The 25,245-nt window shown below is 32.8% G+C and overlaps 2 protein-coding genes across 2 annotated transcripts; one reads left to right on the forward strand and one right to left on the reverse strand.

Moving 5' to 3' along the window:
* The first annotated feature begins 11,400 nt into the window (after positions 1-11,400).
* On the forward strand, positions 11,401-16,934 carry LOC134728328 (centromere protein V-like). Its single transcript, XM_063592900.1, has 4 exons — positions 11,401-11,549; positions 12,613-12,682; positions 14,076-14,190; positions 16,317-16,934. The coding sequence occupies exons 1-4, from the start codon at positions 11,452-11,454 to the stop codon at positions 16,442-16,444; spliced, it is 411 nt and encodes a 136-aa protein (XP_063448970.1). The 5' UTR covers positions 11,401-11,451; the 3' UTR covers positions 16,445-16,934.
* On the reverse strand, positions 16,931-24,169 carry LOC134728326 (uncharacterized). The gene is made up of 2 exons (XM_063592899.1): positions 23,834-24,169; positions 16,931-18,032 (listed from the first exon to the last, which is right to left on the reverse strand). Exon 2 carries the CDS (start codon positions 18,024-18,026, stop codon positions 17,463-17,465), a length of 564 nt encoding a protein of 187 aa, XP_063448969.1. The 5' UTR covers positions 18,027-18,032; positions 23,834-24,169; the 3' UTR covers positions 16,931-17,462.
* Between the last annotated feature and the right edge of the window lie 1,076 nt (positions 24,170-25,245).

The following is a 25,245-nucleotide window of genomic DNA, read 5'->3' on the forward strand; positions in this document are numbered from 1 at the left end:
ATTTTGAAAATGCTTCAGAATTAAATCGACATATTCGAAACCCCGAAAAAGAAATATTTCATTGCTCTGAATGTGGGAAAAGCTTTTAATACTTATGATTCCTTCGAAAACCACGAAAACATACATTCTACATTTGTGTCATGTTTGTGTAGAAAAAGTTTCTCATCAGGTTTTTTTTGGTGTGATTTACTGACATATAGAGCAATCTCCCATACAGACAGAGTTATCGTCCTTTCCTCCTCCCATATAGAGAGGACACGTAGCGTCATTTTCGAATTTTTTGGGAAAGATTTATTTAAAAAATTATCTTCGAAATCATGTCAGATCGCCTAATGAAGATCAACCATTTAAATTTGTAATTTTGTATTAAACACGTTTTAACAATGTTAATGTTTCGGTGTAAGCCAAGGCTCCGTGTTGAAGGCCGTACTTTAACCTATAATGGTTTACTTTTTAAATTGTTATTTGGATGGAGAGTTGTCTCATTGGCACTCACACCAAATCTTCCTATATCTATTAAGTAAGGGGAAAACTTAACAGAGAAAAAAACATTATTTAAGCTTTCACATTCTCGGAGAAAATCTATTGATGACAGTAAATATGTCGTAATTGTTTATCAAGAAATACAAAATTGTACAATTGATCAACATATGCAATCACTTAAAATGTGCATTTTAAACATGGTAAAGGAACTAAACATGGTGAACATTTCTTTAAAAACAAAACACACTGATTTGTACAGTCGGATATGTTGATATGCATCTGTGAACAGTTTAATGGATTATCTAATTCTTTAAAAATGTTTAACTTTAATTTCTGTGGATAATGATTTCTGTATTTATTTACACATTAGGATAAGTTATGTCCCTTTGGTTTATTTGTATAGGATAAGTTATGTCCCTTTGTTTTTTTTGCATAGGATAAGTTATGTCCCTTTATTTTTTTGTATAGGATAAGTTATGTCCCTTTGTTTTTTGTAGAGGATAAGTTATGTCCCTTTGTTTTTTGTATAGGATAAGTTATGTCCTTTTGTTTTTGTATAGGATAAGTTACGTCCCTTTGTTTTTTTGTATAGGATAAGTTATGTCCCTTTGTTTTTTTTTGTAAAGGATAAGTTATGTCCCTTTATTTTTTTGTATACTAGGATAAGTTATTCCCTTTGTTTTTTTGTAGAGGATAAGTTATGTCCCTTTGTTTTTTTTGTATAGGATTAGTTATGTCCCTTTTTTTTGTGTATAGGATAAGTTATGTCCCTTTGTTTTTTTGTATAGGATAAGTTATGTCCCTTTGTTTTTTTGTATAGGATAAGTTATGTCCCTTTGTTTTTTTTTGTATAGGATAAGTTATGTCCCTTTGTTTTTTTCTGTATAGGATAGGTTATGTCCTTTTGTTTTTTGTATAGGATAAGTTATGTCCCTTTGTTTTTTTGTATAGGATAAGTTATGTCCCTTTGGTTTTTTTTTGTATAGGATAAGTTATGTCTCTTTGTTTTTTGTATAGGATAAGTTATGTTCCTTTTTTTTTTTTGTATAGGATAAGTTATGTCCCTTTTTTTTTTGTATAGGATAAGTTATGTCCCTTTGTTTTTTTGTATAGGATAAGTTATGTCCCTTTGTTTTTTGTATAGGATAAGTTATGTCCCTTTGTTTTTTTGTATAGGATAAGTTATGTCCCTTTGTTTTTTGTATAGGATAAGTTATGTCCCTTTGTTTTTTTGTATCTCTCATTGAAGTTGAGGGAGGTTTCAACTTTACAAATATACATGTAAAAAGAGTCAATTTAATAAAAATCTATTGGAAGAAAACAATCTTTATTCTTTATTTTCTATGGCAATATACATGTACATTTACATTGTCATTTACAGTGCTCCTTTTGTAAGGAAACTATATATATAAAAGATTAAGAATGGAAATGGGAAATGTGTCAAAGAGACAAAAACCCGACCAAAGAGCAAACAACAGCTGACGGCCACCAATGGGTCTTCAATACAGCGAGAAACTCACGCACCCTGAGGCGTACCTAAGCCCAAAACGAAAATGTATACTAGTATTCTTAACTCCAAATATACACAAGAAACTAAAATTCAAAATCATACAAGACTTACGGAGGTCAGAGGCTCCTGACTTGGGTCAAGCGCAACAATGCGGCGAGGTTAAGCATGTTTTTTGATATCTCAATCATCCCCTATACCATTAGCCAATTTAGAAAAAAACAAACGCACAACAATACGCACAGTAAATCTCAGTTCCAAAAAAGTCCGAGTCCGATGTTTGAATAGGTAACAACAGAAATTTAACTAGTGACAATGTGTCCCATCTAGAAATTTGTACAAGTTGAAGCTGATAGTTTATTTAGTAATTAGATGTCTTGGTGGCTATGTTATGTTATTGAAGTCCGTACTTTGACCTATAATGGTTCAACTTTTATAAATTGTTAATTGGATGGAGAGTTGTGTCATTGGCACTCATACTACATCTTCCTGAAGTACATATAGTATATGCAATCATTGGTGTTTCATTGCTTGTAGAAGTATACCCTGTCTCTTTGACACATTTCCCATTTCCATTCTCAATTTTGAATACTGATATTTATCCCTCTATTCTATAACCAACATTTGCCATCTTTTTTCTTCTTCTAGATAACTGTATTTTACCGTAAAGCCTCCAACAACCATGACAACAGACAAACCCTTCCATATAGTAAGATTTAAGAGAAAACCCTTCCGTATATATAGTAAGCGTTAAGAGCAAACCCGTATCATATAGTAAGCTTTAAGAGCAAACCCTTCCATATTGCAAGCTTTAAGAGCAAACCCTTCCATATAATAAGCTTTGAAAGCAAACCCGTATCATATTGTAAACTTTAAGACCAAACTCTTACATATAGTAAGCTAAGCTTTAAGAGCAAACCCTTCCATATAGTAAGTTTAAAGAACAAACCCTTCCATGTAGTAAGTTTAAAGAACAAACCCTTCCATGTAGTAAGTTTAAAGAGCAAACCCTTCCATATAGTAAGTTTAAAGAGCAAACCCTTCCATATAATAAGCATTACGAGCAAAACCTTCCATATAATAAGCCTTAAGATTAAACCCTTCCATATAGTAAGCTATTTGGTTCAGCGAGTGCTTTGGTTATGCTTATGTACGGTTGCATTTGAAATGTGTACCTCCTTGCCCGCCATATCTCGTAGGTCCTTGCATTTCGTCCAACTGGCGGATCAAGAGATAAGGGTGGGGCATTCCGGGGTCGTTGGAACCCTCTTGTTTTGACGATCAATGCACATTATATTATATACACACACACACATTCTGGCGTTCCACTAAAAGTATATTATCTTACCTCCTATACATTTCTAGGAATATGATTGGTTAAAAGCGACCTCGTGGAGACCGTGTATATTCAATATTAGATTAGTAGGGAGGCGGGGCTTATTTCAATATTAGGTTAGTAGTGAATTTGCGACTTAGGCACTGTTTGATTATTTCAAATATTGAAAGTTCTTTTTAATATTGTTATATCAAGGTTGTTTATTATAAATATCTATCGTTTACATTAGTTTTTTTAGTGCATATAAATTGAAGTAGGTTCTTAAAATTGAACACCTGAACACTTTAATACAGAAATAAGGAGATGTGTTATGAAAGCAAATAAGACAACTTTAGTCTAAATTCAACACATAAAGATAGTCGGTAAGATAAATTCGTTACATAGTGTGCTAGTGACCTAATATGATATATACAGGGTAAGTAAATTCCATATGGGGTTCGAGCTTCGCTCTCACCCCATATGGAATTTACTGACCCTGTATATATCATATTAGGTCACTAACACACTATGTAACTAATAATATCAGTGTTATAAATCATATCATTTAAGAAATAGATACAACAAATCTTACATTACGTTTTTAATCGCACAAATCAAGTTGACTTCAAAGGTAATTTTAAATGGTCTAGTCACATTTTGGACACAAGACACGACCCTTGGTCCGCCTTTTGGACAAACAGCAGTGTTCTGTAAATATATGTAAACAGTTGCATCAACGATTTTTATTTAATTTGCACTTAATTTAGTCGACAGTTTCTTTTTATCTTTTGAATGAGTTTCATTGAGTCTGTCGATTCTGTAAAGTTATGTAAACTTACAGATTGTTTCAAAATCATATATCATGGCCTAGCGTTATATATAATATATTATATGTATTATATTCAGTTAAAAATATCTAAACGGAATGTATGATGTCTACTATGATATACAATTTACTGATCTATATTTGGTGCAAGGTCGAACATTAAAACATTCTGATTTACTTTGAAGACTAGATTTTAAATAATCATATCACATTTATAAAATCATCTTTTTAATTAGATTTCGGGCACGGCTAAATTTTGTCGACATTGTGCTTTACATATTTATTTTCATGCTGTGAATATACTACATTCCAAAGTTAAATTTGTTCGGTCTTATCGATTTATTCGAATAAAATATGACGTAACGCATAGTATTGGTGCCAATCAGCGTTACCTTGCAACATTTCGAGCATAAAAAACACGGACAATGAACGCGGAAGCTATACACCAGGGTTGAACCAAACTCCCCGGCAGTTCCAGTTCTGATCCGCATACGGGCCCGAATACTACTCTACACTAATCACTGCAAACTTCCCGGCAGTTCCAGTTCCGATCCGCATACGGGCCCGAATACTACTTTACATTGATGGAGTAAAGGAAAATAGTTCCGGAGTTTGGGGTTGAACCAGTCGACTAAAAAAAAAAACCTAGACGCGGAAGCCATACCTTTGTGTTATACAAGTCGATCCTCCTACATGTAGGTGTACGCGGACGCCATACTCTATAGTGTTGGACAAATCTACCATTAAACTGGGCCTCGAACGCCATATCTTAGTGTCGGACAAGACTACCCTACAGGGTGGATAGATACCCTTGCAAAATGACGCGTATATCAGATACATGTACTTGAAAATATCTCTCACACTCCCAAACACAAGATGCGGTTCAGGACATACTATTTGCTATACATACATATAGGTGGTTTAAGATTTGTTTTAGTGGATACCCTTGAAAGTGGAATGCGCACTCTTGAAATCAACAGCTGATCGTTCATAGTTAAACAGTTACTCTTTCAACTTAACCTCTGAACTATTAGTATGGGGTAATTCTGAAATGTAATAATTTGTACACAAAACCTGGAGAGTTTCCATACACCAGTTTTGCGGGAACTATAGTATTGTGACTTGAGACTTGAAATTTTGCATTCAAGTGTAAATATATTATACTTCTAAAACATGCATATCGAATAGGCGGAAAAGAATTATTTCATAACTAAGTTGAACAATTTTAAACATTCCCATTATTCAAATTTATGAAAGTAGCGTCTTTTGAAATAATAAAGATACATGTAAATTGATAGCTAATGGTAAGTGTGAAGTACATGGTACTAAATGTTTAATACCGTGTATGGTACAACCACCAAAAACATCGCAAATTTATATAACAGCATACACATCACGTGTCATCTGTACAAGTGCGTATTTCTATAACCTTCAAGTAAGGAAACGGTTATCAATATAAGATTTAATATGATCATTTATATCCGTGTATTGCATTGATTTTTGTTTGACTTTTGACTTTAGATTACTTTAATATTGCATAATATAACTGAACAAATGCACATGTTGATTGCAATCTTCAAATACGTGCATAACACAGAGATATCCATAAAGATAACGGACTTTCTTCTTGTTTATTATATTTTCAGTGCACCCTGCATGGCACGAACTCCTAAACATACGGTTACGTCTGTATAAATTATATAATTTTAGATATAATTTGCGATGTTAAAATTCACTTGAACTTCATAGACCTACCACAATGCAATGCAGAAATTAACGATAAATGTACTTATACGTGTAGTTAGCTTTATTTTGTAAACGAGGGGCTAACGATACCAGAGTGACATTTAAACTTAAAGATCGAAAATAAACTTACAACGCCACATGCTAAAACAGAAAAATATAAACATACACAATTAAGAATATAATGTAGTAGTAACAGATATATATATATATCGAAAGATTATGTTAAGGGTGCAGCATTTACTCAATGCGTATTTATTTGACATCTGTTTTGCAGAATTCATCATCATGATCATTCTACACGATATAATTATATCTTCTAAAAGCACAATCAAATATCTTGCAAAATTTTATTTTGTTGTAGAACTTTGGTTGACCTTTTTTTGCTAACTTTATCTTATTTCCCCCCCCCCTTTTTTTTATAGAATTTTACTTTATATTAAAGAACAATTTGTAATGAGAGTAGTTTGTTTTTACTAAGTTTACCTAATGAGGAATAGCCTGAGTATCGATTTTCATATCTAAAAAAAATCTTTGTTCATGTTATTTTAATATCCATTTACTTTTAAAACTACCTACATACCTACTTACACAATGAACCTACCTATAAATCCATGAGTAGTAAGTTTCTCTATAAACTTTTGTCATGTAATCATGGTTATAGCATTTAAAATAAAAGCAATAATGTGTCCATGGTACACGGATGCCCCACTCGCACTATCATTTTCTATCTTCAGTGGACCGTGAAACGGGGATTAAAACTCTAATTTGGTATGAGAATTAGAAAGATCATATTATCATAGGGAACATGTGTACTAAGTTTCAAGATTAGACATCAACTTCATCAAAACTACCTAGAACAAAAAACTTTAACCTGAAGCGGGACAGACTGAGGAACAAACGGACGCATATACCAGAAAAAAAATAATGTCTATAAATGATACATGAAAATAAAAAAGATGTGGTATGATGGCAATTGAGACAACCCTTTCCAAGAGACAATATGGCATAGACATGATAGCAATTGCATTCAAATTTATATTTCTGATTTTTCAAAGAAATTGACATGGTTAACCCGCAGATTTTGAAGAGGATACCCCGAAACATTTTCAAAATGATAATTCACACAAAAAAGAAATGAGTACATTATAATACCGTTTTATCAGTAAATATTAGCGCAAATACTAACAAAGCAAAATAGCTGTGCAACAGTTTGACTGTTCGCAGACAGTTTCCAGAAAATTATATAACTAAGTTTTATCCAGCTTTTCGTTTGTATTTTCTATAGATATAGGAAGATGTGGTGTGAGTGCCAATGAGACAACTCTCCATCCAAATAACAATTTAAAAAGTAAACCATTATAGGTTAAAGTACGGCCTTCAACACGGAGCCTTGGCTCACACCGAACAACAAGCTATAAAGGGCCCCAAAATTACTAGTGTAAAACCATTCAAACGGGAAAACCAACGGTGTAATCTATATAAACAAAACGAGAAACGAGAAACACGTATATATTACTTAAACAAACGACAACTACTGTACATCAGATTCCTGACTTAGGACAGGTGCAAATATTTGCAGCGGGATTAAACGTTTTAATGGATCCAAACCTTCTCCCTTTTTCTGAAACAATAGCATAACATCACAACATAGAAAAACATACGATAAAATATCAATTGGCAGACTTAACTCAATTAAAAAACGTATGATTACACAATGAACGAATAAATTTGATCTGCGATATCTGAATACAAATGCACAGTTAATTAAATATTAGAGACAAACATTCATGACCAAAAAGCTAACGAACAAATTCAAACAAAGCCATGGCAGGACATCACTGAGAAATATTCAACCAATCAATATTCACTTTAGAAAAAAAACGGTTTTAAAAAAATAATTATAATCTTGAAATTTATACAAATGTAGTAAAAATAAGTGAAAAATTGAAGATATTACAAATAATCATAGCTGGTGTACAGAAAAGATCCATATAAATAAAAAATAACGAAAAAGCATTATATAAACAGTATTAACAGGTCGAATTAACAAGAAATTACGATTTGAGAGTACTCGCAGTTACTGACAGCTAGTTAAAAGCCAAAACCAATTAATAATAAAAAATCATGCATCAGAGACTAAAACCAACTAAAGCACATCCAAAGGGATTTACTATTTTAACGCCATTAATAGTCAAAGAAGACATGACTTGTGCAATGCCAAAAATAAATGTATCGACAGGATAGTGAAGAGCGACTTCTATAGAAATAAAAGTTAACGTGTCTGTGTCTCTATACATCTCGCCTCAATTGAGGTGTAATACCACCATTGATTTTCCCCTATTAGTCTTTGTTAAATTCGCACTTTTCAAAAAATTGTGCAGAATTTATCTTTCTTTCAAATAAAGAAATCCTTGACATGAGTAAAGTTTTATCCTGTCCAGTTCTATAGAAAAAGTTTCACATAACATTTCATTGCATATAAGAAAATAACCATCATTTTTCATTACTAACAAATGTACAGATTTCAATAAAAAAAATGAAAATTAAAAAAAAAAAAAAGAAAATAACCATCATTGGAAGTTAACCAATCAAATTTCTCCCCTTATTCTATCTGTGTACAAGGTTTAGTCACCATGTAACCTCAAGATTACAAAATTTTCTATAGAAATCAAAAATAAAAAATAATGGTGTTTTGTAATACCCAAGACATATGTTTATGACACAGAAATAGTTTTACTGCAATAAAATGTAGGATTAATTACCTACAACGGTCAAATTCAAGGGAATATTTTTTAAGACCTACTTTCGTATGCAACCGGATGTGAAGTACTATGATTTGGTGGTATTACACCTCAAAAGATAATGAAATTTAGTTATGTTTTAATTTACTAATGACAAAATCAATATTAGTGCCAATGTGAACTATATTCAGAGATCTAATTACAATATTGGTACGACAACCCTTACTTATAAGTTTGTTTAAAGGTTCGATTAGTTTACAAGGATCACATAGTGATTTCCTCGCTTTAGGTACAATATTACCATAAAATTTAGGATGTGAAATACCATTTTTAATAAGCTTTCTACAGGTATATCCAAATTTACTAATCAAATCTTTGTATCTATGAAAGAATTTAGTAAAAGTTTTAAGTAATTTATGGTATCGAAATCCCTGACACAACAATTTACCAGTGATGCATTGATTACGTTCGTTAAAATCTATGACATCAGAACACACACGGGCAAACCGAACGAGTTGCGATATATAAACACCGTATGATGGAACCAAAGGCACATCGCCGTCTAAAAAAGGAAAATTAACAATAGGAAATGAAAAATCGTCTCTTTTGTCGTAAATTTTAGTCTGAAGTTTCCCGTTTGAAATTGAAATGTCTAAAGCTAGAAAAGGACAACTGCTGCTGTTTATGTTAGATTTAGTTAAAGTAAGTTCGTTTGGGTAAATTTCTGAAGTATATTTAGAGAACTCTGGATTATTCAACGAAAAAATATCAGCCAGATAACGGTAGGTATTTTTGAATGTATCAACCAAATATAACAATAATGGGTCTTTACTGAGTTTGGTCATAAGCTGAGATTCATAGCAATATAGAAATAAATCTGCTTTTAAAGGGGTGCAGTTTGTGCCCATAGGAATACCTACTACTTAAAGATACACTTTTTCACCGAAACGTACATAAAGCAGAAAGTTTAAAGCTTCAATCATATTCTCACATTTCCAGTAAGTGTATCTAGCATACTTTATTTTTTCGTTACAGAAAAAGGCCTTAAACGAGTTACAGCAAATAAAATTACAATGAGATTTTTCGAAAGACCATTTTATCAAATACAAAAACTTTTTCTTTATAAGATTGTGTGGAAGTGTAGTGTGAAAAATCATAACTGTCAACAGAATTGTAAGGACCATTGAAAGCATGTGTTTTGTCTAGAATTTTCAACACTCCAAAAATAATTAATACCATTATTTTCATAAGCTTTATTACAAAAGTTAATAACCAGTTCTTTGAAAGTAGTAAGGGATGTAGTTAGAAGCACTGATAGATTAGAAGTAGAACACTTACTCGAAGCGGAGATGAAACGGAATTTAAATGTTTTTTTGTGTAATTTCGGTAACCAGTACATGGTAGGGACTTTCAAATGTTCGGAAGATGCTTTAAGCTGGGCAGTGGCAGTGGTATGCTTGTTAACGATTTGACCCTTTGTGGTGCGCACTGACCTGAATGTAGAGGAATTGATAATTTCGTTTTGAAGAACTTTCGTATAGTATATGCGTCACACCACCACTACATTATTTGCTGCCTTGTCTGCCGGTACGAACACAAACCGCTCTGCGAGTACCTTGCGTTTGTTTTTTTATTCTAGAAATGGGTATATCATGGTTCCTATTATTAATTTCAGAATTGTTTTCTAAATGTGATACTAGTATTCGAATATTAACAGTATTCATAATTTTATTCAAATAACTGTCTAAAGATTTTTTATCGGATTTTTCACGTTTGCACCAATTTTTACAATAGGCAGACAGAGCGTCTTTAATGACCTGACGACACTGTTTCCAATCTATTGTAGATGGAGGACGGTATTTCGGTCCTTTCTTTAGAAAAGTTAGGACTTCACGGTCATCGACGATGTTGAGGTCTCCTGTGATAACATGACCATAGGAAACATATTTAAAACTAGATGTTTCGCAATCTCAAGTGGAAGGAACATTATTTTCTGTATTGACGTCTGTTGTAATTGACTTATAATTAGAAATCAAATTTCTGCTCGGTTTTTTATAAGAATACGAAATAATGGGTTGTTCTAAATTATCAAAATATGGAGGTATTAAGCTATAGACAGAAGAGTCATTGAATATGCTAGACAAATTAATAAAATCAATACCTCTATTTATATATTTTAATTTGAGAAAATGTCGTTTATGATTTTCAGGTTTATCAATAATAGGAAAAAGCCTGTGATGACAAAAGGCTGTAATAATACGGGTGTATTCATAAAATGGGCTAAAAAAAGAAATTTTATCACACTCCAGAAAAATAGCATATAATTTACTTATAGGTATCTGACCCAGTTTGCATAATACTTGATGTCTGCAATTATTCTTTATTATAGATGACAGATCAGCAAGTGTATAATTTATACGATGTTTAATACGTTGATTACGGTTCTTGCGTTTACCATGAGACCTATTATTTCTAAGTCGTTTATCAACAATATTAATGACATCGATATGAGTTTTAGATATGTTCCCCTGCCCTAATATTTTATCATTTAGACCGAGAGGATAAGCTGTTTGAAGTCTTTTTATGCACTTTTTTTTAACATTATCACGTTTAGCACGTGCAGTCATATCTGTTGTATTTTATACAAAAATAAAGTTTGATATTTGGATGCCTTATGATCGTTGTCAGCCAATCAAATTTACCTATTCTCAATCTGATGAAACAAACACTATGTAATGATATATATATTTTTTTTAAAACACACAACGAAAGATAACTCTTTATTTCATCTGTTCTAATTTTTGAACTTTCTACAACTCAACTGTTTGCTACGATGACAGATGATTTAGTTACACACTCTGGAAGCTGTCATTGCGGTGCTGTGAAGTTTGAAGTATTAGCCGAGAAAGCTCTTCATGTCTACGATTGCAAGTAAGTAGTTGACTGTATTCAATCTATAATGATAGCCCAGTTCATTAGACCCAAGTTTTATAGACCTACATGTACAGATGTACGCAGTGGATCTATTCAAAACACGATAAACCCATAAAAACGTTCCTATGATTTCTTTTTAAATATTTTAAAATATACTGGTCACCGGACTATTTTTCAAGAGTCAAATTAAGTCTTGCAAAATTGCACTAATTTGAGTAGAATTTAAACTGTTCCATTTTTGTGAATAAAATTAAATCTGTGAGATAAAGTTTTGAAATAAGTACAATGTTTGTCTGAGCATATTGCCAATGGTATTATGATATGCTATAAGAAAATAAAAGAAAAAATGGTGTCACCGTAAAATTTGAGTAAACTATCATAATATACAAATTTTACTTTAAGAGTTTTCTCCCTTTAAATGGTTAAAACGATCCAAGAAGGCGTTAACTTATTTAACACCCTGAGTAGGTCGGAAGAGTCCAATTGTCTTGACAATTCTTAAAACATTTTTCTTATTTCATTCACATTGTTTTCGGATATACACCAAGATGCACCAGTTTTAATGTGTTGGGGGTCATGCCACAGATATAAAATGTAGAATAAACCCATGGGAGAATGAAAATTCATCAATCGAAAACAAACCAAGAAATCCAATAAAGTTTCGAACCAATAAAAAAGCGCTGAAATTTGCAATTAAAGATTTGAAAATACACAAATTATACTCCCAAATACGTATGCATCCGAGGCGCCTTTCTAGATTGCATTGGCCAGGATCGCTCCTAAATCACATAGTCAAATATCTGAATATGCTGAAAGTCAATGCAAATATAGTTCTGAAACGTGAAGAGCGGGGGGAAATGGACAAAACGGACCTATAATAGTTCCATATCATCTCAGACGAAAATATATGTCAGCCAAAAGCTTAATCATTTCTCTAAATTATCTTTCCAAATGTGATAAGTTGGTTGATTGTTGGTTGATAAACATCCAGTGGCAAATATTTCATGCATGTTCAATTGATTTTCGATTGTATAACTCTTTGTTGTTTTTACTATTTCAGCTGCAGTATTTGTAACAAGAAACAGAACAAACATTTTGTTGTACCGAAATCCAGATTCAAGCTGTTACAGGTATTATGATAATGAACAGTTAGTAATAGTAGACCTTTAATAAACGGATACAATAGTACTAAATAAACGTTTATTGTAATATGACCGTATACTGAATTGATTTATTGATGGGTGCTTAATGTTCAGTGACAAATATTTCATACATGTTAAGGACGGTTTTATTGACAGAAAACGCAAAAAAAAAACATCTCTGATCGATAGACAAGAGCGGCTACTGAAACATTCTTAAAATACATATATTTTTGGAAAAAGGGGTGGTTGGGTGTTGCTCCACCTGCTTCATTAAACATTTTGTAAAAATGGACGAAACATTTTAGACTATAGACTCCATTAGGTTAGACTCCTTTCGTCTTGTTCTTTATGTTTCTTAGAGAAACCTTATAGAATATCCATATTCTGTGTTGTGATCTGATCTAAACATGTTGGCATATGTCATGTTTGGCTTATTAATATCTAACTTCAAGTGTCTTGTGTTCCAACCCTAAACATGTTCAAAGGAATATCACGTTTAACATGGAAGTGTTTAGATACATGTATATAGGATTAGAATACATTTACTAAACGTGTTTATATTTAAACCACATGTTTAAGATATAAACTCATTTTTTACAGTGTAATTATATAAAAGATTTCTGACGAACTTGACTCTTATCATGGTTAAAAAAAAGAAATGGAAATAAAAAGCCATTTTTTTTTAATTTACATCTAAATCGTCCCCAGACCGAGGTGTTATAACTCTTTAAACACAACAGTAAGTGTAGAACATATGATATCATTCTAGAATCAACTTACCAAATATGCATCATTACATGTAGCTTTATGCCAACAGACTGAGAGTAACAAAATAGATAACAGATGTCATATTCTTTATTTTAATATGACGTTTTTCTTTGTCTTTAGACACAAATCATGTTCTATAAATTCCAATAAAACGGGATCAGAGGCGCATTAAGGGCGGGGGGATAGCCCACCCCTTCTTTGGGGAAAAAATTGGTTGCTTATATAGGAAATCATTGAAGCGTGACTGGAGCGGGCCCCTCTTAGGTCAGTCAGTGGGCCCCCACTTATGAAAATTTCTGGATCCGCCACTGGGGATTGACATCAAAGTTAAAATTGCAACGTTAGTTGAATTTTGAACAAATCCAGAGATCAAAAAGACATTCGTGTTGGTGTTGCTTGAATCAAAACTAAATTAAACCTTTATAAAAGTATGTTTGAATGCATATCTTCATTTAAGTTAGCATAACTGTTGATTTTCTAAAATGTTTATAGTTCATCAAATCAAAACTTTTGCCTTTTAAGCGTGCAATATTGGGCCGCTTCAATGTACACACATTCAAACGTGTTTCTATAATAATCGAAATTCTTCTATAATTTCATTGATTTCTTCAAGGGTGCTGACAATATAACAACATACACCTTCAACTCACACAGAGCTCAGCATACATTCTGTAAGACATGTGGTGTCCAAAGTTTTTATACACCAAGATCTAATCCTGACGGCTATGGTAGGTCTAAATTTCATGCTTAATTTTTCTATTAAAGCTTTGACACTATAGTAACGTGACTGAACATAATTTTGTTATTACGAAAACAAAATGTGCTATGCAACAGATGACATATGAACAATGAGGAATCTAAAAGGGAACATAATTCAAAATTTAGATCTTGCCCAAAATGTGACACCCGTCGGTATACGCCTATAACATGTGGCACCCGTCGGTTTACGCCTATTTCATGTGGCACCCGTCGGTGTATGCTTATAACATGTGGCACCCGCCGGTATACGCCTTTAAAATGTGACACCCGTTGGTTTACGCCTATTTTATGTGGCACCCGTCGATGTAATGCTTATAACATGTGGCACCCGTCGGTATACGCCTATAACATGTGACACCCGTCGGTTTACGCCTTTAACATGTGGCACCGGTCGGTATATGCTTATAACATGTGGCACCTGTCGGTATACACCCATAACATGTGACCCCGTCGGTATACGCCTATAACATGTGATACCCGTCGGTATACGCCTATAACATGTGGCACCCGTCGGTTTACGCCTATAACATGTTGCCCCCGTCGGTATTTGCTTATAACATCTGACACCCGTCGGTATACGCCTATAACATGTGGCATCCGTCTGTATACGCCTAAATGATGTGGCATCCGTCGGTATATGCTTATAACATCTGACACCCGTCGGTTAACGCTATAACACGTGATACCCGTACGTATACGCCTATAACATGTGGCACTCGTCGGTATATGCTTATAACATCTGACTACCGTCGGTATATGCTTATAACATCTGACACTCGTCGGTATACGCCTACAACATGTGGCACCCGTCTGTTTACGCCTATAACATGTTGCACCCGTCGGTATATGCTTATAACATATGACACCCGTTGGTATACGCCTATGGTAGCAATACACAGTTAGAAGTTTAGTTTCGCATTATGGCCCCTGTGAATTTTTTAAATATGAAAGTTTTTGTACAATAAAATTGATTTTTAGATAATTGAAGAATAATATAGCCTTCTTAGTGGGTTTATATGAACATTTAGATTGATTTTAACATGTTTTATAGGCCATTTCTATGATTGTTAGTCCGTATTTTCCTATCCGTACCGTTCATAGGTCCATAAATTATTGTAGTGTTTATCAACAAAGATTTTGCGCTCGATCTTTTCAATTCAATTTTATGGAAAAACGAGCAGGAAAGTATATGATTTTTTTGGACCACTTGATAGATATAAACCCATGGATTCAGAAAAGGTATCACTGTAATTCATTGAAATTTTCCTTTAGACCAAATTTTTGAGACTTTTGTGACATGTTCACCCCCCTTTTTTGCTATATTTTGTATCTAAGAAATGCAGATTGTTGCCATGGTTACACCCAAAAGGGATTATATTTCACCCTTATGACCATTAGAAATCAAATTTATGGAAGATTTTCTTTCTACAAGTATATACATGCATAACACACATATAAAGCCTTCTTTGTAAGACAGGAGGGGAAAGAGGGTGTTTAAAAATTATGAGTGTCAATTTTAAGTTTTTTTCCTAACTGTGTATTGCTACCTATAACATGTGGCACCCGTCTGTATACGCTGTAATTATGTGGCATCCGTCAATATATACTAATAACATCTGACACCCGTCGGTTTACGCTATAACACGTGATACCCGTCGGTATACGCCTATAACATGTGGCACTCGTCGGTATATGCTTATAACATCTGACTACCGTCGGTATATGCTTATAACATCTGACACCCGTCAGTATACGCCTATAACATGTGGCACCCGTCGGTTTACGCTATAACACGTGATACCCGTCGATATACGCCTATAACATGTGGCACCCGTCGGTATATGTTTATATCATCTGACACCCATCGGTATACGCCAATATCATGTGCCACTCGTCGGTATATGCTGATAACATCTGTCACCCGTCGGTATATGCTTATAACATTTGACACCCGTCGGTATACGCCTATAAAATTTAAAAGATGCATGTTTCTTGTTAATGAAAGTTTATGTGTATACAGGTTTCACTGTTATAATACCACTCACTAAAATCATAGGGATTTTTTTTATTAATGACCCATTTATTTTATATGTAGGTATAGCACCACACTGTATTGACTCGAACACTATAGAACGGATAGAGGAAGAAACATTTGATGGACAGAACTGGGAACAACACATTGAGAAGTCTGACATACGACAAAGATCTAAGGAAGGAATATAATTTCCCATAAAAAATTATATATATATGATGCAATTACGTGCCTGTCTGAAGCTGTATATAACATGTGTAAGATTGACGATTTTGATTGATATGATCAGTTGCATGTTTCATTTTAGACCATGTAATATACCAAAAGATAGTATACACTGTAAATGCATACTACAAATGTAGTTTTATAAATAGATATATACATGAATAGTAAAATAGAAAATTATATTTAACTATTATTTTAGCTTGAACTATAGAAATACATAATGTGATTGTCAAATTATAGTTTATGTCCCATCCTGAAATTGTCATAAAGGGGGCAGGATGAGACTGCCAACGATGGGGCTAACTGCAGTCATGCCTTGGTGATTCCAAAAAAAACCCCAAATATTTCCCCAAAATGAGGGACCGGGCTCCCTCCCCTAAATCCATCTCTGTTATACTCACTGTACTAATAATATTATGGTGGATACAAAACATGTAAATTAAATGATGACATTTGTGTTAGTTATTCATTTAATAAGGTATTTAAGATCATAAAGCATACATTTATATGTTGGATATACATTATAGTTTAATTCTTTACATAATGAATGATTTGATTGTTATTGACTTACGTCCAGTAGCAAATATTCCAGGAATCAATATGATGATTGCAGAATCCTAAACAAATGTTTTTGATTGTTAAACAATATTTTCGTCAACACACTGGTATGGATACTTATCCGATTAAAGAACATGTCGTGTGTCACCCCCTTGCTTACAAGTACACCTCTGGTACTGTAATTTTAAACAGTATCCCACGCTAGGAATCTTAGAACGTACACCAAGATACCAAGATCACCCATAGACAGCGAGTTGGCGCAAATTAAAGAACGAAAGTTCAAAATGAACTAAAGATAGGTTCATGCAGATAAGACAGCAACCGAACGTTACACCATGACCACGAGACATCTAGAGGTCAAGTTTCAAATTAAATTGGTCTGGTTGTTTTATGACTAGAACAGAACAAACGTTTCTAAGAGTTACATTACTTTTCTTTAAACCGTCTTAAATACCGACAGTCTTCAATTTCCTCCAGTCTTTCTTCCAAGGTCGGATTGTGCATAAATATGTCGGGTTCAATGTCATAGTCACGTGATTTGATGACGGTTGGTTTAATTTTGTAAATAGGAGGTAACTGTGGCGGCGGTAATTTTAACGGTCTCTGTTTGTTAAATTCACTCCGGAGACTGCTAGGTCGGGTGTCTGTTTTCATTGGACCTGGCGTCGGCGGTTTCTGGACCTTTCTGTCAACTAAAAATAATTTTCCAATCTCCTGATCCTGCGCAACAAACGATGCTGTGAATGCCTTCACTTCGTTAGCCTTCTCAAAACGGCGAAGGTTTTTGTTGTTCACATAATCATTTTTAATTCTGAACTGAAGAATTCGGTTTTTAATTTTCTTCTTTAGTTTATCAGGTGAAATGTATATTGGTTTTGAATCATAAGTAAAAGGATTTTCATAATTAATAACTGGAACTTTGTCTTTTGGACTATCCTCCTTTGGTGGAATACATGGCAGACTATAACTCCTTACGATATCCATATTCATTGTTACCTTGAAAAGAAAAACAAAAAAATATTAAGAGTTATCTCCACTTGAACATTAAACAATCAAATATTAGTAGTATGCGAGTGATTTACATTTTAATTTTAAACTAACTTTCTAAAGATGTTCCTAAATAAAATGTATAAATAAATAGTCTTGAAATTTGAAAGCATCATAACAGCATAACTTTTAAAGTACAGTAACAGTACAATCTATTAGATATCTACATGCTAGTGCGATTTAGACCTGTAGATATGGTAAAAATATAGAGATTTCATCGTTTGGTGTCGTTCTTATATCTCTATATACTTTCTGTTGTTAGGCAATATTGTCCCTGATTCATGTATTATGTCTATAGTTTCATAGATTGCAATGCCCTATTCACTTTCTTTAGAAGCCTTGGTGGTTCAAATGTTAACTACAAATTTAAAAGGACGAGATGTTTAAAGCCCCAAGACGAGCAATACCAATCGTACTTTAAACAATCCCTACTATCAAACTTAAAATTCAAATATTCATAATATATAATAGTCTGCAATTAGAACAACGGTGGGTAGATGTTGACGATTTAACAAATGTAACAGATATTGCACCTTACAAAGAAAAATAGTAATACAACTCCATCAACGCTTCTAATTGTGGTAATTATCTGTCGTTAGTTGGACTATTTAAAAAATATACCATACAATTCAAATCAAGACCTTAATTAAATATATTATCAAGTAGAAAAATGTCAATATAACGTTACTTTTGAAATATCTTTCTAAAAGAAAGTTTTTTTTACCAATTAAAACCATAAAAATAGTAATTTATCAAATAAGTCAACAATAAAGACCTCCACAGTTGGGTGGTAATAATATACTATCTTGCATATGTTCAACCATTCATCTATAAGTATAAATTAAAGAACATAGCAATTGATATTATAAAAAGATTAATATTTACTATATTATATTAATATAAAGTATATGAATCTTATACATGTAGATAGTTAGCAGATGCGTATCACAAGATCCCGAACGAGCTGTTATAATTAGTTTTAAGTTTATAACAGTCTATTTTTGTGACCCTTTATAGCTTGCTGTCCGGTATGATCCAAAACTCCGTGTTGAAGATCGTACTTTGACCTATAATGGTTTACTTTTATAAATTATGACTTAGATGGAGAGTTGTCTCATTGGCATTCATACTACATCTTCTTATATATATGATTGCATGTTTGAACAATTGAACGAATTCAAATGTACAGGGGCGGATTCAGCCATTTGAAAAGGGGGGGGGGCAACTATATGTCCCAATTCAAATGCATTGATCGTCCAAAAAAATGGGTGTGGGATCCAACCCCCGGAACCCTCCCCCTGGATCCGCCACTGCACCAATAATTGTAAAAATGCAAATAAGATAATTATATTTAACATCCAGTGCCAGTAATGAAATGCATATCCAGGACGAAAATGGGTCCAAGGAATATAAATAAGCCCCTTGCTTTGAACATGGAAGTATTGTATTGACTTGCTTTGAACCAGACTTTCGACACGCTGAGCCGGATCGGTAGACATACATGTACATATAGGACATTTTGTTCCGATTCCAAGTGGATAACGTTCTCAATCGCATGACAAGCAGTGCGTGAACTGGTGACAAAATATTATCGCCCCTGTAAACAGTGGGCTCTTCTGACTAGAGGTAATCGGTAAAGAATAGCGGAAAATGGTGTACATTGTTTACGAGCTTGAAATGAGCTTACACAGACGAACTGAGACGTGTCAACGTAATGTGAATATAATAATGCACCAGGTAAATTATTAATTGTTAAGTTTATCACATCATCGTATTTTCATATGATAGGTAAATAAGTGAATTTTCGATTTTAAGTGTCGTCAGGGTTCAAACCTGGAATCATGCCAACCATTCATTATTTTTTTTAATACTAACCTATAGTCGGAACATCTTGATTTTCTCCCAATTTGTAAAGTTAATTATGCTGCTTGACATATTTTTTTTGGGAAAAAAAATTGATATGCAGTCAAATGTGGCAGTTCTTAATATTTGTTGCTATGTGAAATAAAGGGAAGTAAATTAAAGTAAAAGAAGGCGCGCTTTTTCAAATAGTAAACAATTTAATTCAGATGCATAGCATTTTGTCAAATGATAAAGAATATCGTAGAAACTTGCTAGGAATTCATCTAATTTATAAAAGATATAATACAACATGACATACTGAAATCTGAAAAGGGGTAAAACCACCATACCTTGAACAAATTCAGTTAAAAAAAAAGGGGGGGGGGGGGGGTAAAATGCTACGAAATTTAGATTTTATTTATTTTTTGTCGACAGCCAAAAGATGATTTGACATGTAACTAACTACTTTTTCAATTTCATTGTAAAGTTAAATTGGCTTTTTTTGGGGTCTCTGTTTATTGTGGTCTGATGTTTTCAGGTTCTCTTTGGATTGCCAAATAATATTATAATCATCTAATTGAATGTTCAAATTATTTTGCAGCGATGGTGTGTATGGATGGAAGACTGTCATAAAACCCAACAGTTCCGGATGGCCCTTTAAATAATTGCTAAACATCAATAGCGATGTAAGATTCAAGTGTTTGATTTAGCACAAGTTTAGCCAGGTTTTCCTTGTAATTGTGGCAGAAAAACCACTAGACAGTGTCATGCATTGAAAGGATATCAAACGGATATTTTATGGAATGATTCTCATACATATAAAATCATATGCATAGGAATGTGGAGCTAGTGTCTTTCATGCAGCAAATTTTGATTTCCAATATAAACTCTGAAAAGACAAGAGCATAGAAATGTATACCAATGAGAAACATTCTTTGTGAATAAAATCATTCCAAAACTTAAATGTGTCATTAGTGTTGCATTATTTATCAGTAGATATAATCAGATTCCAGTAAGATTGTCCAACTGATGGTTTTTGTTTGTAATCATTTTTGTAAATCTTAGTTGTTTTGACAATCCGGGCTGTGCATGTTGCCCGGCTGCCCCTTTCAGTGTGAGACAATATTTTGTTTATGATAAACAAAATCACTGATTCAAGACTGGAGCGGACCCCTTTTAGGCAGTTAGTGGGAATCCTTTAGGTTTAAACCATTACATGCAATACGGGGGAGGGCGAAGATTTTTTTTACAGAGTCAAACATTTTTCCTAATAATAATACATTGAGATTTAATATATACTTTGTTATATGTAGTGTGTATATTAAAGTATTGCCAACAAAATTCATCGAATTTGGGATCATAATATAATTGTTTAAGAAAAACCCTTACCCCCTGTACATCATAAAAGTTCATAATCTTCTGTAACACACGTGCATGGTTAATTCGGATCACATATTTTCTATTCCGATGTTATAAGAATTCGAAGGTTCATATCAATAACAATATCATTCAAAAAATTTCTGGGATTTTTTTTTACTATCAACGTTGAACCTCGAGGTTACATTGTAGTAAAAAAAAATCCAATAAAAACGTTGAATGTAAATGATATGCACCTTTAAATCTTATATTGTAGGACTCATGTTGTTCAAACATAATGTGTTGATCAATTATGTTATGATGATTTTGATAAACTTCACATTAGGTAATCTTTCACGTATATTGATTACATTATATCGAGTTGTCCCAACGATATACTTGTCGGTGTGCTCGATCATACGAATTTACCGACATTCATATAGACAAAATGACACAACTTTGAAAAATTCTTGTGACGAAACTACATTTTGGAACACGTTAAAAAATTGGATACCCAGAAAGCTACATTATTAAGGTTTGATGTATATTTTTTTCAAAAAAAAAAGAAAAATATGCAGTCAAATGTGGCAGTTTTTTACACACCCCTATGTTAAACAATAGGTTGTTCAATTAACAGCATGTTTGGCAATTAAAAATTCATATATTAACACATTTAGCTTTAACATATACTTTATTTATAGTGGTTGTATAAAAGTTATATTATGGTTTTGTGTTTTAAGAGATATTCATCCCTATGCGTATCGGGTTTTATGCGTAAATTGTCTCTCCTGTTTTTAGACCTTTTCTATCTCTTTCATAAGAAGAGTGACTTTTCTATTGTTCTAGTCTCACTGGAAATCCCACTGCAAGCGAAGTAGCAGCAAGTACACATTTTTGAAAGTTTATTTATAGTTTGACTGGTCGTTTAGTTCATATATATATGTTTTTGAGTATTTAGCGCCAAGGGACCAGATAAAACCCGCACCAAGCGAGTTTTCGCTGTGTTGAAGACCCATTGGTGGCCATTGGCTGTTTTGAACTGTTTGGTTGGTTTGTTGTAACTTTGACACATTGTCTGTTTCCTTTCTACGTGCTATTTTTACAGTTTTTGATTGTCCCTTTTGAACTTTGTGACTAGTATGCATTTAGATACTAGTATTATATATTGGAAATTTTAAATGTTTGGTTCCAGGCACTTATCTGATGAAGTTAACTAAAAACAAAATTTTGCTGTTGGCACAGAAACGATAGAATTCGTAGTCTTGGCATTTTGTATTTGTTTAGATTTATCTATGTGTGTTATGTGTATTTGTAGAAAGTGCTAAAAAAAATCAAGACTAGTCGCAAAGAAATAGTATAAAAATAATCGATTTATCTGATTTTTCTTAAGATTTGTTTTGATAAATATAGATTCTTACATTGATACCAGTGGATTATCGGATTTATCCAATCGAGATAGTTAAATTATCAATTTTAAAGTTCGAGCCGCCTCGGCGAGTACTTTAAAATTTATAATTTAACTATCGAGATTGGATAAATCCGATAATCCACGAGTAACTATGTAAGAATCTGTTTCTCTAATGATTAAAAAGACATTTTCTTTTTTTGTTTACCGAAAATCCCCTTCGAGTGCCTTTCACATTGCACGAAGTTGTCAATTTCATTAACACCTGTTATCATATTTTGGTTCATCCAGTCAGCCAAAAAGGTCATGACCCTTAAAATCATCCAATGATCTTCTGAGATCACCAGCAACCACACGTTGATTAAATTTTTTTATACAATGGGTTCGAAAAGGGATAAATTTCCATAGAATTAGAGAAAAATATATCCACAATTACAAAAATTGAAAGAAAGAACATCTTCAATAATTTAACCTCAACAAGTATAGAAAATAAATTGACTAGTAGCTCTTGAAACTGTGCTCATATGAACCCCAGATATACGCATGGTTAAACTAAAAGGAAACTTGTTATTATCTAACGACAGTCACTGTAGAACGACCAAATACAGAAGGGGAGAACGGTGGTAAATTTTGCGCCTGTCTCAAGACCTCTGGCCTGTGCTAGTATATATTCGGAGTTAAGTATTTAACGTCCATTTTCACTGATCTAGTACACATTTTTGTTTATATAAGGGCCAGCTCAATCACGCCTCATGGTCCGGGATTTTCTCCCTGTATTTGATGACCAATTGGTGGCTTTCGGCTGTTTTCTGCTCTTTGGTAGTGGTTGTCTCTTTGACACATTTCCCATTTCCATTCTTAATTTTATTGAGATTCATTTTAAAAAATTGTCTTTTTTTAAATCGAGTTAAATATTCTTTTTAAACATTTTTCAAACTTTTAAAAAGAAATATTGATACAAACGGTCATTTTTCCCAAACAGTATCAATTATAATAAAAAAAAATGAATGAAATCGACAAAAAAAATATACGTCACGCTTTCGGCTGAGCTAGAACTAAGAAATTTAGAACTGATACACATTTATTAATCGCGAATTAAAATAGTATGTATAAAGAAAACTTAATAAAAATAAATAATATGTGTTACCTGTCCTCCTGTTATTTCCACAGAACTGTTTATTTGTACAGGCGTACATAAAATAGGACTTAGCTTCTCATTGCTTGGTAAAATTAATTGTCACATTTTAACGTCGCCATAATAGCAAATGAAGAAATTCTACAAATTCGAACAAATATACCACTTGAGAACCCTAGTGTTGACATGTACCAATACCATAAATTATCAAACCTTCTTATGATAATATAAGTAGTTGACAATTGTCATAATATAAAACGATTTTGATCCGTATTGTTCTCTACTTCACGACAGTAATTCAATGTTTTTATCATATTTTTCTTTTAAATGTTAACCTTAGGTCTTTATTAAAGTTTAATAACTTGCTCAAGAGCTAAAATACAAATATTATTGATGACTAGACTGTTTTTAACTTTTATTGACAAGTTAAGCGATATTACTAATCAGCTTTTCTATCAAATCTTTAAAGTTTATGATATATTATAGTTGAAATGAAATTGAAATACTTATTTCTCTTTTTATGAACTTGGCCTATATATATATGAGTCATTACGCGAGTAATTAAAATTTTATAAATATGAAAACTATGTTTTTATAATAACTTACCTCACCTGTAAAGGTAAATTATAAATATTTTAAATCCCTTCAATTGTATTTTATATTGTCCCATGTCAAGCATCTAAAGTCTACCAATAAATGTAACGTACCGAATTTTTTTTAATGATAAACAATAATAATTTATTGAACATTATTTTTAAATTTAAAGTTTCGGTGTGGACCAGAATGATTTTTCATGACGTACTGTATATTTTGAAAATGTTTCAGTTGATAAATTTTGAAATTCTAAAAGTAGCAATTGACCTTAGTTAATTTTGGGTAAACATTTTTTACATGACTGTATAACCAAAGTGTCGAATTGGACAATACTAGATTATGATTATGAGATGTCACACTTGCCTTCCACTAATGAGGTAAAAGGATTTTTGTTCAAATAATTTTATGGATATTTATGACGAGAACAATTCGAATTTCTACAAAGCGGACCCAGCAGGATAGAGGGGGTGGGACATTTCAAATGTTCTTGGTAAAGAAGAAACTATTATGGCATTCGCATATTATTATTCAACTAATCAACTGAGATTACACGACACAAGACAAAAGTAGTCCACAATATACAAAGCGAATTAACTTTTATTGTTTATATACAGGGAGAAAATCCTGCACCATGAGGCGTGATTGAGCTGGCCCTTATATAAACAAAAATGTGTAATAGATCAGTGGTACCTTTGATAACTAATCAATATGTGACACTATAATAAAATATATATTTATTATTTATTTGATAACTAATTAGACGGGTTTTAGGAATTCTAACTATGATAGGCATGCCATAGGATTTTTTTCTTTATGTTTTTCTATAAGAA

This window comes from Mytilus trossulus, chromosome 8, assembly GCF_036588685.1.
Source record: "Mytilus trossulus isolate FHL-02 chromosome 8, PNRI_Mtr1.1.1.hap1, whole genome shotgun sequence".
NCBI lineage: Eukaryota > Metazoa > Mollusca > Bivalvia > Mytilida > Mytilidae > Mytilus > Mytilus trossulus.

What these genes read in the sequence shown, in the direction of transcription:
- LOC134728328 (XM_063592900.1), top strand. Translation starts at nt 11,452, where the DNA reads ATGACAGATGATTTAGTTACACACTCTGGAAGCTGTCATTGCGGTGCT. An exon ending in CCAGATTCAAGCTGTTACAG is followed by an intron (nt 12,683 to 14,075) that starts GTATTATGATAA and finishes GATTTCTTCAAG; the next exon opens with GGTGCTGACAATATAACAAC. An exon ending in ATCTAATCCTGACGGCTATG is followed by an intron (nt 14,191 to 16,316) that starts GTAGGTCTAAAT and finishes TTTTATATGTAG; the next exon opens with GTATAGCACCACACTGTATT.
- LOC134728326 (XM_063592899.1), bottom strand. Translation starts at nt 18,026, where the DNA reads ATGAATATGGATATCGTAAGGAGTTATAGTCTGCCATGTATTCCACCA.